General features: G+C 37.6%; 1 protein-coding gene across 1 annotated transcript; it reads right to left on the reverse strand.

Annotated features, from left to right (window-relative positions):
- Positions 1-1,133: 1,133 nt before the first annotated feature.
- Positions 1,134-11,747, reverse strand: LOC117315952. The gene is made up of 2 exons (XM_033870394.1): positions 11,460-11,747; positions 1,134-4,240 (listed from the first exon to the last, which is right to left on the reverse strand). The coding sequence occupies exon 2, from the start codon at positions 4,085-4,087 to the stop codon at positions 2,033-2,035; it is 2,055 nt and encodes a 684-aa protein (XP_033726285.1). The 5' UTR covers positions 4,088-4,240; positions 11,460-11,747; the 3' UTR covers positions 1,134-2,032.
- Between the last annotated feature and the right edge of the window lie 4,430 nt (positions 11,748-16,177).

Below are 16,177 nucleotides of genomic sequence, written 5' to 3' on the forward strand. Positions count from 1 at the left end.
GGGGAACCTACATATGAAATTTGGGAAAGATCCCTTCAGTACTTTCTCAGAAATAGCGATAACAAACTTCAATTGTCAAAATCCAAGATGGCTGCCTGTCGGCCATGTTGTTTTCTGATTGGTCTCAAAATGCAATATGCATAACTAATCACCACGGGAAACCTACATATGAAATTTCAGTAAGATCCCTTCATTAGTTTCTTAGAAATAGCAATAACAAATTTCAATTGTCGAAATCCAAGATGGCTGCCTGTCGGCCATGTTGTTTTCCGATTAGTCTCAAAATGCAATATGCATAACTAGGCATCAAGGGGAACCTAAATATGAAATTTGAGAAAGATCCCTTCAGTACTTTCTGAGGAATAGCGATAACAAACTTCAATTGTCAAAATCCAAGATGGCTGCCTGTCAGCCATGTTGTTTTCCGATTGGTCTCAAAATGCAATATGCATAACTAGGCACCAAGAGGAACCCACATATGAAATTTGGGAAAGATCCCTTCAGTTATTTCTGAGAATTAGCGATAACAAACTTCAATTGTCAAAATCCAAGATGGCTGCCTGTCGGCCATGTTGTTTTCCGATTGGTCTCAAAATGCAATATGCATAACTAGGTACCAAGGGGAACCTACATATGAAATTTGAGAAAGATCCCTTCAGTACTTTCCGAGAAATAGCGATAACAAGAATTGTTTACGGACGGACGGAGGGACGGGGGGACGGAGGGACGGACGGACGGACAGACGGACGGACGACGGACCACGGACGCAGGGCGATTTGAATAGCCCACCATCTGATGATGGTGGGCTAATAATATAAAGCCAAATTGTGCAAAAAACATTTCATGTGATTGCTATTGATAACGACATGAGGGACTATATTATTCCTTCTGGAAATTTCGGCTGTTCCGGTTTTTGAACTTGATGACGTCAGTGATGGGAGAAGCGGCAAATTTAAACGCGTCTTAAGCTACAGTAAATAAGATAAAATTATGAATGTAAATATAAGTATTGAACTGTTACCAAATGGTAGTATACAGTCGATATGAATACAATTTGGGTGACAGATAAATAGAATGTCGCCCGTTAGGGCGACATGAAATATTTATCTGTCACCCAAATTGTATTCATATCGACTGTATACTACCATTTGGTAACAGTTCAATGCTTAAATATGACATAATTTGATAAATTAGATAATACTTTGATAATTTAGATAAATTTGAAATGAAAATTTGATACAAAACAACTGATAATCACAGGGCTAACTCCTGAAAGAAACGTCTCGCATACCTTAAACACTCTGCAATACACAGTACATTAACGTACAGTATCATATAATGTGAATGCCCTATGCTATGGTTTAACGTTCGTGAGATCTTGTTCAATATCTACAGTCATAAAACGTAAGGAACAGGAGTATATTTTGATCGATGAACCTACCTTTGCTAAGGAATATCGTCGTCATGGGATATCACCGTCATATAAGAATATCGTTATCATTCGAAAATCGTCATCATGGAATATCGTCGTCATGGGATATCGCCATCATGGAATATCGTCGCCAAGGAATACCGTCATCATGGAATATCGTCGTCATCAAAAATCGTCATCATGGAATATCGTCGCCATGGAATATCGTCGCCATGGAATATCGTCGTCATGGAATATCGTCGTCATAGAATATCGTCGCCATGGAATATCGTCGCTATGGAATATCGTCGCCATAGAATATCGTCGTCATGGAATATCGACATTGCTATCCACTTGTTCCTGTGTCTGACTATTGTCTGTCTGATAGGTTTAGTTTGTTTCTATTTCTGATTTTATTGGCATCGTCTATTTACTTGTGAGCTACCCTCAGGTTCCAACGCATTCGCAGTGTAATGCCGACACCATACGTATGTAATGTGACACTTTTGTGTACCATTTCCTATCATTAAAGTTATTTATCAAGTTACCTACAGAGATTCCCATTGGAAGATGAAGGACTCACGGGTTTCGTTAATTTTGTTTAAATACACAAGATAAAGACTAGGAAGATCCGGAGAGAACTCGCGCTATGTAACGAAAGAATGCAATTATGCGTTCCAGTAACATGCCGCCATAGCTGATATGTGCCTTAGCGTTGCTTTCCTCGCTAGCGTTGGGGTTGTTAGGTATTTCGCTGGCTGCATTACGTGCATACATTACCACACGACGTCGAGCTGATCCGGGAATGTCTGGGGCATTATTTGCCGAGACATTCGATGAGCTAGCCTCAGCACCATTAAGCAATGGAGTAGTTGATGCTGAGCTTTCTGGACCATCGGTATCAGCATTAGCATCGCCATCGGATGTCACTCTATCATCACCATGTCTGTCCGATTGTTCTAAGGTATCGTTAATGACACACACCATCCGCCGCAGGGGTGTGACGAAGTCGGACGGGCAAACCTTGAGTTCGTCTTCAACTTGACAGTTCAGTTCCCGAAACATGTCGATGACGACAGGGGGGATTCCGTAATGACGGAGATACGTGGTTTGTGTGATCAAGTCCTCACAGGTATCTATCCCGGCATCACACCTCCTGAGGACATCCTCACAGTACGATGGATTAAGTGTATCCGCGTACGGTGACTGCTGAATTTCGGAAAATTGTTGTCGGATTAATTTATATCTCCGGACAGAATACTGCAACTTTTCTTTGTATGATTTTAATGATTTGCAGCAGGCTCTGTATTTATCGATGATATCGATCATTGTGTGATCGAGGTGATCCTTGACTCGGCATGTCGTACACACCAAAACATTGCAATTCTGGCAAAAGTGCGTAACCTCCTTTGTAGTATGTGCTGCGCAAGTATGGTTTCTACTCCTTTGTATGACGTCATACAACTGTCGGCCCATGTCTTGTACGGACAATGCGTCATGGTTCGAGTTATTTTGATCACAGCGTCTTTTTGAACACAAATCACAAGTCCACTTTTTACACTTTAAACACAAAAGTGAAGCCTTTGCGTTACTGACACAGTTGAACATTTCGCAAGGATTACTGTCGGGGAGAATTTCTTCTTCTACACTTCCTTCTTCGCTCAATGACAGGGAGCCTACACCCGAGTCTGAAATCAAATGTTTCCTTGGATTTGTGTAACAGGCATCAATCCAGGTGGCGGTCGCATCATCACATTCAATTACCCTGCTGTTTAATTTAGCCAACAGCGGCTCTAACGAATGGCACTGTCCCAATTCCGTTGATATCCGTTCTTCTAGGTTGCGAAACGTATCGACGATGACAACATCAGAGCCAAACTCGAGAAGTTGTGTCAACAGAATCACTATTCTGTCACAGTTGTCAATGTCACGTGTACATCTTTCCATCATTTTCTGGCAATCACTTGCGTCAAAAAGCTCAATTTTGACGACGACTTGGAGATCCCTATAAATATCATGGTCCTTCCGGTGTTGTTGTTGTAATTTCTGTAGTGACGCGATGGTCTGTTTGATATCTTCGCGCGTGTCACGTGTGTATTGGCTAATGTCTTTGAGTTTGTGGTGTATGTGACTATTGGCTTTACACAGTTTACAGACAAGCGTCCTACACTGCGGACAAAACCATTCTATGTCATGTGTCGTGCAGTTATAGCATACTTTATGGCGGCTTCTCCTCACAATATCAAACAGCCCAGGGCCGATTTGTTCCTTTGTATACACGTTATGAGGGGTTTCATCGTCCTTTTCGACACCACACGTCTGTGATTTGCACGCATCACAGAGCCACTTCCGGCATACCAAACACATCCACGAAGCACTATTATGACGACATCCGGTTGTCTCACAGCCCTGATCCGCCGATGGTTTTATGTCCACAAGTTGACGAAGAATCAAGGATTTAGGGAGATTATTGGCGTCTCGCCCATCAGGCCAATACGGTTTTCTACAAACTGGACACGGTGCGTAGTTTTTACCGTGGGTTTTGAAGTGTATGTCTATACATTCGAAGCAAAACCCATGTCCACACTGCAACTGTCTCGGGTCTTTGAATCTTTCCCAACATATTACACATTTCCGTAATTCATCAACTTTGTTCATAGGATCCGAAGTGGCCATCTTCCTCAGTAATTATTTGTCATGTTTCAAGGTTCTTGATACAACACTGATTTTAGGTTTTCAGTGGATCGCAGAGCCAGTGCCGACATGTTTAACATATATATGGAGCCTCATCCTGTCATCAGTGGTCATCTTCGTTAAAGATGGAGGAATCTGGAAGATAAGACAAGCTTGATCAATGGACGTAGTATATGAGTAGTCGACGATAAAAACATTGTAATACATTTTTTCAGAAAGTTACAGGAAACACGTGTATATTATATGCAAAGTGAAAGTAAAATACGAACCACTATTCGAAGTAGTCAAGAGGTACATAGGGTATATATCGCTCACCTGGATGTTTTCGTAATCACAAAACATTATTATTAATAGAAGGAAATATATATAATATGATATCATTTCCTTGTCTCAAAAATAAACCATATCTAATTCATTAAAATCAACCTAACCTAGATATTTCATATGATTTTTCTTATTTCACATGGTTATTTTAGGATCATAGCGAAACAAGTAAACATATACCGTTTGATTTCCTGTTAGCAAAGATAATTCAAAGCAACAGTATTCATAATAACAAGACTATGGATTATAAAAGTGTTTTCTCACATATTTCACAGTGACCCCGTGGTTGCTAGGGATGGGATTAATATAACCCCTCGAGGATGAGACAGGGGAATCTAAATTCGAGGGGAAAGATTCTGAAGTTGCCAAACACGATTCTTGCCGTGTGCTCGGCAGCTTAATTATCTTACCCCGAAGATTAAGATTCCCATGTCTCGCTTCCATGGGAGAGAATGATTTTGTTGAGCACGTAAAGCTTGTCTCAACCTAGAATGAGATAACAAATTCTCACATACGTTACAGGATAAAAAAAACATAAATCACACAGAGGGGTAAAGACAACTGGCTTTACATGTATGATGCTGCTCAAAATAACGTAACGTCACCATTTTGCGTAGAGTAACCATGTCGTAAATGATGACATCATCCGTTTGACGCACATTCGAAGGAGCAATGTAGATGGCGCGATGAAAAGCTTTTGTGAAAACTTACATTTGCTTGCAAGAAAGCGAGACGAGAAACATATTTAAACATGGATCTGACCCGCAAACAAGGATATCTCGACCCTCGTGTAAGAGTTTGGCATGTCGGCAAGCCTCGTACAACACTAATCAAAGTCTTACACTCTGGTTAAGATATCCCTGACCACGGAACAGACCTATGATTCAATATAATAATAGATTCTATAAATATCATTCCGGTAAAATAGTGGACATTCCTGTCAACGGTAGAGAAAAATCAGTCTCAGATGGGGTAGGGAAAAACAGATGGCACGCGCTATGACGTCATTCACAATTGCGTTAAGTCATCATTTTATGTAGCATATCCACGATTTTAACGACAGTAAAAATAAACAAACTATTAATAATTACCCGTTTGACTCTGACCTTTGACTTTGTGACATTGTACTCCAATCATTCGGTTTGGTTGTCAACTCTTAACAGTTTTGTTTCAACATGTTATACGGAGATCTATATCTTAATGAAGTCTGGCCTATGTGACTTTAACATTTTACCTGCTGAACATTACTTCGGATACTTTATCGCTCAAGTAAAACATTACAGGTTAACATAACCTAAATTCAACATTATGACTGTTACTGCTGGTGAGGTAACCTTACCTTTAGTGATATATTCTTATTTTAATGTCCTTCTGTTGAGACTGAATTTCAGTTTACAAAGAACAACCAGTTCATGTCAATTTTCCTTTAATATATTTAGATAATCCTATGCATACGTGTATATTTACATTACAAATACCTGTAGTAATATATGTATGGAAATTTGATACTAAATGATGGAATGGTTCAGTGGTGTTATTTATGTGTTTACAACTGCTTACAGATATCCCTGTCTGGGGATGTAGCAGACGACAACTTAAAACTGAGGTCTTCACTATACGAAGGTATCGCATGAACTAAACAGATTTTGTCATAAGATCACATGTACGTCACTATACAAATATAGCACACGTACGAGACAGATTATGTAATAAGATATGTACTTCACTACACGAAGGTATCACTAGACTTTATAACGGTATCATAAGCAGTGCACTAAATACCAGGTTACAATTGTCAGAGGAACAGTTTGTAGCGACAATATCATGAAAAACACCGTGAAGTATTCATACACAGACATAGAAACTATAAAGCTAAAAATTATAACGCGCCGTAAACAATTACGCAAAGGAAAAGGACCTTAATTAGGAAAAACAGCCGTTCGTGCCTGTAGGCGGTAGAATTTCACCAACTGCCTTTAACTGGCAAGACAGCTGTGTCATTCACGTACATCTATAGTCTGCTATAAAGTCTGCACGTACTACTTGAGAAATGAGGCAGCTAAATATAATACATCGTCTGCTATCAGAGTATATTAACTGGAATTGTGATAATACACGTGTAGAACATATTTATGATTTGCCGATAGTTAAATGTTATATATTGTAAGATTTATATAAAAATAAACATATTTGATAACATACATCACCTTCTTATAATAATTTTTTTTCTGGTATAGATAAACATACGATTTGATAACACAGATACTTGTATTAGCTGTGGTGGTCTTACAGTCTATAGAAAAAAAATAATCAAAACAAATAAACAAACAGCAACTGTGCTGCTTCCTTCGGAAAGGTGGTTTAACATTAACATTGGTCTGATAAAACCATAGGATTTACTATATTCATGTGGAAAATGTAAGTTTTTATAGACAAGAATCAGATGTAAAATAATTAGATTTTAAAAATATCTTACATTGTTTTGTTTTACTGTCATATTCTTAGATATAGTTATTGACGGTGCTTTTCCTCCAACTCCTACAGATTTACATACTTGTAATACACTTCTCGTTCAACATTCAAGGTAAAGGTCACTTCCGTAGGTCTTTTTACATTACAAACTGCATAACTATAAACAGACGACGTTTATGAAGAAATATTTATACGTTTGATATCACGTTAGTGATATTTGGAGTAATTATAATACAAAGTAAGTTTTAAAGATGGTGGCAATGACAGGACACCTTATATAGAATTATTGGTCAGAAACACTCATACTTATCAAGCAAATATTAATATTACAGACGGCGATCGAACCACGACAGATGAGAACCTACACCATTTCTAAACCTAGGCCGTTGGCACAAGTTTCATTTTTCCAAAATATAATAACAACGCTTAATTTTTACATTCACTATATTATAATTCATTATGAATCAATGAACGTAAACAGACATGTACAGTACGTGTATAACGTAAACAGATATGTACAGTACGTGTATAACGTAAACAGACATGTGCAGTACGTGTATAATGTACAGACATGTACAGTACGTGTATAACGTAAACAGACATGTATAGTACGTGTATAACGTACACAGACATGTACAGTACGTGTATAACGTACACAGACATGTACAGTACGTGTATAACGTACACAGACATGTACAATACGTGAATAACGTACAGATATGTACAGTAAGTGTATAACGTACAGATATGCACAGTACGTGTATAACGTACAGACATGTACAGTACGTGTTTAACGTAAACAGACGTGTACAGTACGTGTTTAACGTAAACAGACGTGTACAGTACGTGTATAACGTAAACAGACATGTACAGTACGTGTATAACGTACACAGATATGTACAGTACGTGTATAACGTACACAGACATGTACAGTACGTGTATAACGTAAACAGACATGTACAGTACGTGTATAACGTAAACAGACATGTACAGTACGTGTATAACGTACACAGACATGTATACATGTAGTACGTGTATAACGTACACAGACATGTATACATGTAGTACGTGTATAACGTACACAGACTTGTACAGTACGTGTATAACGTAAACAGACATGTACAGTACGTGTATAACGTACACAGACATGTACAGTACGTGTATAACGTAAACAGACATGTACAGTACGTGTATAATGTAAACTGACATGTACAGTACGTGTATGACGTAAACAGACATGTACAGTAGGAGTGTAACGCAAACAGACATGTACAGTACGTGTATAACGTAAACAGACATGTACAGTAGGAGTGTAACGTAAACAGATATGTACAGTACGTGTATAATGTACACAGACATGTATAGTACGTGTATAACGTACACAGACATGTACAATACGTGTATAACGTACAGACATGTACAGTACATTTATAACGTACACAGACATGTAGAGTACGTGTATAACGTAAACAGAAATGTACAGTACGTGTATAACGTAGACATGTACAGTACGTGTATAACGTACACAGACATGTACAGTAGGTGTATAACGTACACAGAAATGTGCAGTACGTGTATAACGTACAGACATGTACAGTACGTGTATAACGTACACAGACGTGTACAGTACGTGTATAACGTACACAGACATGTACACTTCGTGAATAACGTAAACAGACATGTACAGTACGTGTATAACGTAAACAGAAATGTACAGTACGTGTATAACGTAGACATGTACAGTACGTGTATAACGTACACAGACATGTACAGTAGGTGTATAACGTACACAGAAATGTGCAGTACGTGTATAACGTACAGACATGTACAGTACGTGTATAACGTACACAGACGTGTACAGTACGTGTATAACGTACACAGACATGTACACTTCGTGAATAACGTAAACAGACATGTACAGTACGTGTATAACGTAAACAGACGTGTACAGTACGTGTATAACGTAAACAGACATGTAAAGTACGTGTATAATATATAGATATGTACACTACGTGTATAACGTACACAGACATGTACAGTACGTGTATAACGTACACAGACATGTACACTACGTGTATAACGTACACAGACATGTACAGTACGTGTATCACGTACACAGATATGTACACTTCGTGTATAACGTACAGACATGTACAGTACGTGTATAACGTAAACAGACGTGTACAGTACGTTGATAACGTAAACAGACGTGTACAATACGTGTATCATGTAAACAGACATGTACACTACGTGTATAACGTACACAGACGTGTACAGTACGTGTATAACGTATACAGACATGTACAGTACGTGTATCATGTAAACAGACATGTACACTACGTGTATAACGTACACAGACGTGTACAGTACGTGTATAACGTACACAGACATGTACAGTACGTGCATAACGTACACAGACATGTAAAGTACGTGTATAACGTAACCAGACATGTACAGTACGTGTATAACGTAAACAGATATGTACAGTACGTGTTTAACGTACACAGACATGTACAGTACGTGTATAATGTAAACAGACATGTACAGGACATTTTTAACGTACACAGACATGTACAGTACGTATATAACGTAAACAGACATGTACAATACGTGTATAACGTACACATACATGTAGAGTACATTTATAACGTACACAGACATGTACAGTACGTGTATAACGTACAGACATGTACAGTACGTGTATAACGTAAACAGACATGTACAGTACATGTATAACGTACACAGACGTGTACACTACGTGTATAACGTAAACAGACGTGTACAGTACGTGCATAATGTATACAGACATGTACACTACGTGTATAACGTACACAGATATGTACAGTAGGTGTATAACGTACACAGACATGTACAATACGTGTATCATGTAAACAGACATGTACACTAAGTGTATAACGTACACAGACGTGTACAGTACGTGCATAACGTACACAGACATGTACAGTACGTGTATAAGGTACACAGACATGTACAGTACGTGTATAACGTAAACAGACATGTCCACTACGTGTATAACGTAAACAGACATGTACAGTACGTGTATAACGTAAACAGATATGTACAGTACGTGTATAAGGTAAACAGACATGTAAAGTACGTGTATAACGTAAACAGACATGTACAGTACGTGTATAACGTACACAGACATGTACAGTACGTGTATAACGTAAACAGATATGTACAGTACGTGTTTAACGTACACAGACATGTACAGTACGTGCATAATGTAAACAGACATGTACAGTACATTTATAACGTACACAGACATGTACACTACGTATATAACGTAAACAGACATGTACAGTACGTGTATAACGTAAATAGAAATATACAGTACGTGTATAACGTACACAGACATGTACAGTACATTTATAACGTACACAGACATGTACAGTACGTGGATAACGTAAACAGACGTGTACAGTACGTTTATAACGTAAACAGACATGTACAGTACGTGTATAATGTATACAGACATGTACACTACGTGTTTAACGTACACAGACATGTACAATACGTGTATCATGTAAACAGACATGTACACTACGTGTATAACGTACACAGACGTGTACAGTACGTGCATAACGTACACAGACATGTACAGTACGTGTATATGGTACACAGACATGTAAAGTACGTGTATAACGTAAACAGACATGTACAGTACGTGTATAACGTACACAGACATGTACAGTACGTGTATAACGTAAACAGATATGCACAGTACGTGTTTAACGTACACAGACATGTACAGTACGTGTATAATGTAAACAGACATGTACAGTACATTTATAACGTACACAGACATGTGCAGTACGTATATAACGTAAACAGACATGTACAGTATGTGTATAACGTAAATAGACATGTACAGTACGTGTATAACGTACACAGACATGTACAGTACGTGTATAACGTAAACAGACATGTATACATGTAGTACGTGTATAACGTACACAGACATGTACAGAACGTGTATAACGTACAGACATGTACAGTACGTGTATAACGTAAACACGTGTACAGTACGTGTATAACGTACACAGACATGTACAGTACGTGTATAGCGTACACAGACATGTACAGTACGTGTATAACGTAAACAGATATGCACAGTACGTGTTTAACGTACACAGACATGTACAGTACGTGTATAATGTAAACAGACATGTACAGTACATTTATAACGTACACAGACATGTGCAGTACGTATATAACGTAAATAGACATGTACAGTACGTGTATAATGTACACAGACATGTACAGTACGTGTATAACGTAAACAGACATGTATACATGTAGTACGTGTATAACGTACAGACATGTACAGGACGTGTATAACGTACAGACATGTACAGTACGTGTATAACGTAAACAGACGTGTACAGTACGTGTATAACGTACACAGACATGTACAGTACGTGTATAACGTATTAACAGGTAACGCTTTCCTTGGTAACTTTTGAAGTTAAGGGACTTCCTTAAATCAAATAATGCTGTTAAAGTGGTCCACTATATTTGATAAGGTATTACTTACTGTCAACGTTTGGTGGTATTAAGATCAGTAAATCCCATAAACATGGCTCTTGATATCCCCACATCAACATGTTTCTGCTTCGATAACTTCCTGTAATCAGCTGTGGAGGTCATTTCTAGTCCATATTTCATAGGTCAAGTACACATCTGTGCCACACACACAAACCTAAGTGCCGAGGTGTTTCTATTAAAACGGCCGCCCATAGAAGTCAGACTGGTCTATAACGAAATAATCCACGAAATAATCCAGATAACAAGTAACAACTAAAATCCACAACATGAAACGCCCATTACTGAGAAGTAGCTATATATATATAGGTTATAATTACATAACATTCTCTTTCAAAGCGTAATTTTCGTATAATCTCAAAGTTTGAACGATATTACGAAAGTCAATAAAAACATTTGGCAGGTATTTAAAAACTTCTTTGATTGTGGAAATATGTTATCAAGGAACGCAGTTTACGAGGAGAGAAGAATACTTTCGTTTTGATAAAGAGAAATGGGTATGTACGCATGAGGTGTATACTAAAAATAGACCACGTATACATACGAGGCGCGAGTAGATCCCTGTACGTATACAACTTTGATCGTAAAGGGAAGGTTGATCTGTCGTAAACTTTGTGATATTACATTTATACATTATTGTGGTATATGGTATATTTTGTTTGTTTGTTTTTGTCGCCTGTACACATTTTCAGAAGTTTTTCTAGCGGCTGGATTTTGCTTTTATTTTGCATACTTCTCTTTCATAACTGAATTTCTTTTAATTCACCCTACATGGTATTCTGGACACCGAACCAGATACATGTGTATGTCTCTGACCGAACATAACACTTCCCCATAGTGATATACACGCCTCTGCTCAAATCAGAAAGATACATTAGGATTTAGTAACACGGTGCCCTAGCTATAGTGTTCAATTATTAGTTTTTTTCTCATATTAAATTAATCAGCTGTGCTAATTTGATTAAACTGAGTCTTGTTCATTTTTATTCTCTCGCCCTAAACTACTATTCTCTGAAAATAAAACTGTGATAGTTTTTCATCTTTATTTACTAACATTTATTTTCCGTTGTCTATCAAATGTTATGTTCGCATGTCTGTATTTTCATTAAAGATAGAGCCGGGGTACGTACATGCAATCTCGCACATTTTCGATATGTTACTAAATACATATCTGTGAAATTCGTTTCAAATCGAGAAAGAGTACCTTGTACTGTTAAGTGTACATGTATTTGTTAACTGATGTACGCATGCGTATCACTGCGCAGGGGGAGCTGTCGTTAAAAAGGAAGAGCTTATGTTGTCACCCCGGTGTCAGTGTTGGTTTTATTAATATAAGTCTCTGTTCAAATGTAACGTTTTGGGTGCAAGTGTTGAAAGGCATAGTAATTTATGGTAATATAGTCCCTGTGGGGGTTAAACTATCCCCTGCCAGAGTCAAACTAAAAGATTGTTTGGGAAAAACAACAACAGATTCTTGAAAATGTTTGGAATATTTTTGTTAAATTTTTGGTGCAAGTGTTGAAAGGTATAAAGGTCCAAGGGTGTACTAGGTTGTTGATATTAGGCAATAGAGTCCCCCTGGAGTAAGACTATCCCATCAAACTGATTTTTTTTTCTTTTTGAATTTTTGGACTTGGAGCATTTTTGCGTTTAGTTTTTGTTGCAAGTGTTAAAACGTATAGCAATACATGGTATTAGGGTCCCTGTGGGGGGTTACACTATTTGTTGCCGGAGTTAAACTGAAATTTATTTTTTTGGGGTGGGGGGTGGGTGGGGGATGGGGGCAGATTTTTAAATTTTCCGGACTTTTTGGAATTATTTTTTTTTTGTGTGTGTGCAAGTGTTGAAAGCTATAAACAAATCAATTTATAATTGTACCTGGGTGTTCATATTTGGTGAAAGAGTCCCTCTGGAGTTACATTATCCCTTGGAATGAAACTGATAAAAACATTAGACAATTTATATGGTTTCATATATTTCAAAGGAGACAACTCTCATTAGGATATTTTTTTTTCAAAAAAGAAATGAAATACACATTGTCGGTCCAAAAGCAATTATTTGAAATATTTATTCTATTTACAAGCGGCAGAACGATTTACCCCAAAACACCCAAAAACACCCCAAAACAACCCAAAACTACCCCAAAACACCCAAAAACTACCCAAAAACATCGCACAACATCGCATAACTCTTACAAACAGTCATACAATAAAACCGACAGGACAATTTACCGAATACGGATTTTTGATGATTATCTAGCGTAGTTTGTCGATTCACGTGTTCATTTAGGTATCAATACCTGTATTTGATGTGTAATATATACATATCAATTTCGAACGGTGTTTCCATGTAATGTATTGATGCTGTGAGGTGTTTTTGGGTGTTTTGGGGTAGTTTTGGGGTGTTTTGGGGGTATTTTGGGGGTGTTTTTGGGTAAATCGTTCGACCCTTTACAAGAGCATAGCTTGTCTCCCGCATTTTTGTCAATAAACTATTTACATTTAAGCACTGATGTAATTTTTTTTTAGTTTCATCGGGGTATGAAACAAATTTTGTTTGCTAACTGTATGAATCGTAGCGGATTCTTACAGAAGTTTGCGAACAGAATTTTTCGACCAATCACATTTGAGTATTTACCATGAAAACAAAGAAAAATTAATTATATACTAGTATATAAAATTTTGTATCGTTTTGAAAATTGCACGAAAACACAATCTGATAAAGTATACAATATAGATATTATTAATGCAATTTGCAAAACCATAACAATTAATGTATTTTAATTATTTCTTGACAAACATTTGCCCGACGAGCTATGCTGTTAAACTAGGATTAAGCCCAATGCAATGATCAGAATATTTTTTTTTAAATGTAAAATTGGAAAATGTCAATTTACCGCCATTTAATTCTGCTTTAAATAATGACTGATCCCTAACAGAAGGAGGCGATATGCAAACAAGGCGACGGAAGTGACAAGATGTCTGCAGATCAACGCCGTTATTAATTATACTTGGTTTCAATCAACAACTGGGATTATTTTTAATAAAATATTAAAGAAGTCACTGCATCTTAGAATTTGACATCCGTGACATTCGTAATTTATTTAAACAAAGTTGGCAGTCCTTCATCCCCGCACCATGCTGGCCCAATATCAGTTGTAACTTGTAACCTCTAGGTTATTTTGGTAATTGAGAAATATATTGATTATTTTAGAACATTTGAACATATGAACTTGAAAGTAAGTCAAGGTCATTTATCTGAACAAACTTGGTAACTCATCACCACTGAGAGCTACAGATCAAATATCGGGTTTCTAGGCCTTTTGGTGATTGAGAAGAAGGCGTTAAAAAAGACATTTAATATTTTAGCATATCCTACACCTGTGACCCTGGAAGTAGGCCAAGGTCTTTCACTGCGGCATATATACTGCATCATCTGGTCTCTGGACCATTTAGTTATTTAGAAAAAGTCTTTAGAATATTTTAGACAATCTCAAACATGTAACCTTGAAATAAAGAGATCATTCCTCTGAACAAACCCTGAAGCCCTTTATCACAGTACCCTACAGATTAAACACTAATCACCCAGAAGACCTTGGTAACACATTTTAGATCATTTAACCCCTGTGACCTTGGTGTAGTAAGGCAAGGTCTTCTACGTATACATGTATCTAAAAAAAACTTGGTAGCCTTAAATCCTAGCGCGTGCCACAACCAATGCCATGTCAGCCAACCTGTTATTTATTAAGGAAAAGTCATAAGACTATTTTAGCTAAAGGTCTCTGGCTATTTTTTTGGTTCTGACGCCAACCGACTGCGCCTGTCATACGTTTCTCGTCGTGTTATCCTTTAAAATTGTCGGAGTAATCTTACCCTTGTGACCCTGGACGTAGGTTAAGGTCACCGTTTTGAACAAACTTGTTAGCCCTTTACCCTAGCATGCTAGAGGTCCATTGATTGTGAGGCAAATTGGTGATTGTGAAGATGTTGGTTAAAGATTTCTAGAATACTTAGCTTGACCCCTGTGACCTTAAATATGGGTCAAGGTGATTTATTTGCACATACTCGGTAGGCCTTCATCCAAACTTTTATCAGTCCAACTGTCCTTACTCTGGGCCTTTTGGTTATTTGAAGAAAAAAATTGAGAAAGTATGGCCCTCTGTGACCTTGAGAGTATGAGTAGGTTTTCATTTGAACAAACTTTGTAAACCTTTATCCCAGCATGCTACTGCCTCAGAACTGTGAGCCTAGAGGATTTTGGGTTGAGGCAAGATGCCACACGAATGCAGCAACATGGATAAGCTGATGACTTTCCCTGGACCGTTTTGGGTCACTTTGTCGCGAGCAACATTCAAAGGCTGCTTCCTATCTAGATTGCACCAATTTGCAAAATATGTCACAAATAGTCTCTCTTTTTTAAAATTCTGATTCTAAATATCAAGATTGGAGACCAATATTATAAGATATCTACTAACATTAGTCCAAATTGATACTGAAATCTATTTGACTTCTTGTGTAGGTCTGGGGTCAATCAATACTACTACTAACATCAGATATACCTGCCCTGACTATAGAATGATTGCTGTTGGTTGCATGACAACTTGTTAATGTTAGTTACTTGGTAGCTGTGGTTTTTGGTTGGGTGGCAACCATCCTCAGTCGTAGCTTGCATTTGGGAGGTGTCAGTTGAAAAAATAACCATAACAACATA

This window comes from Pecten maximus, chromosome 17, assembly GCF_902652985.1.
Source record: "Pecten maximus chromosome 17, xPecMax1.1, whole genome shotgun sequence".
NCBI classification, from domain to species: domain Eukaryota; kingdom Metazoa; phylum Mollusca; class Bivalvia; order Pectinida; family Pectinidae; genus Pecten; species Pecten maximus.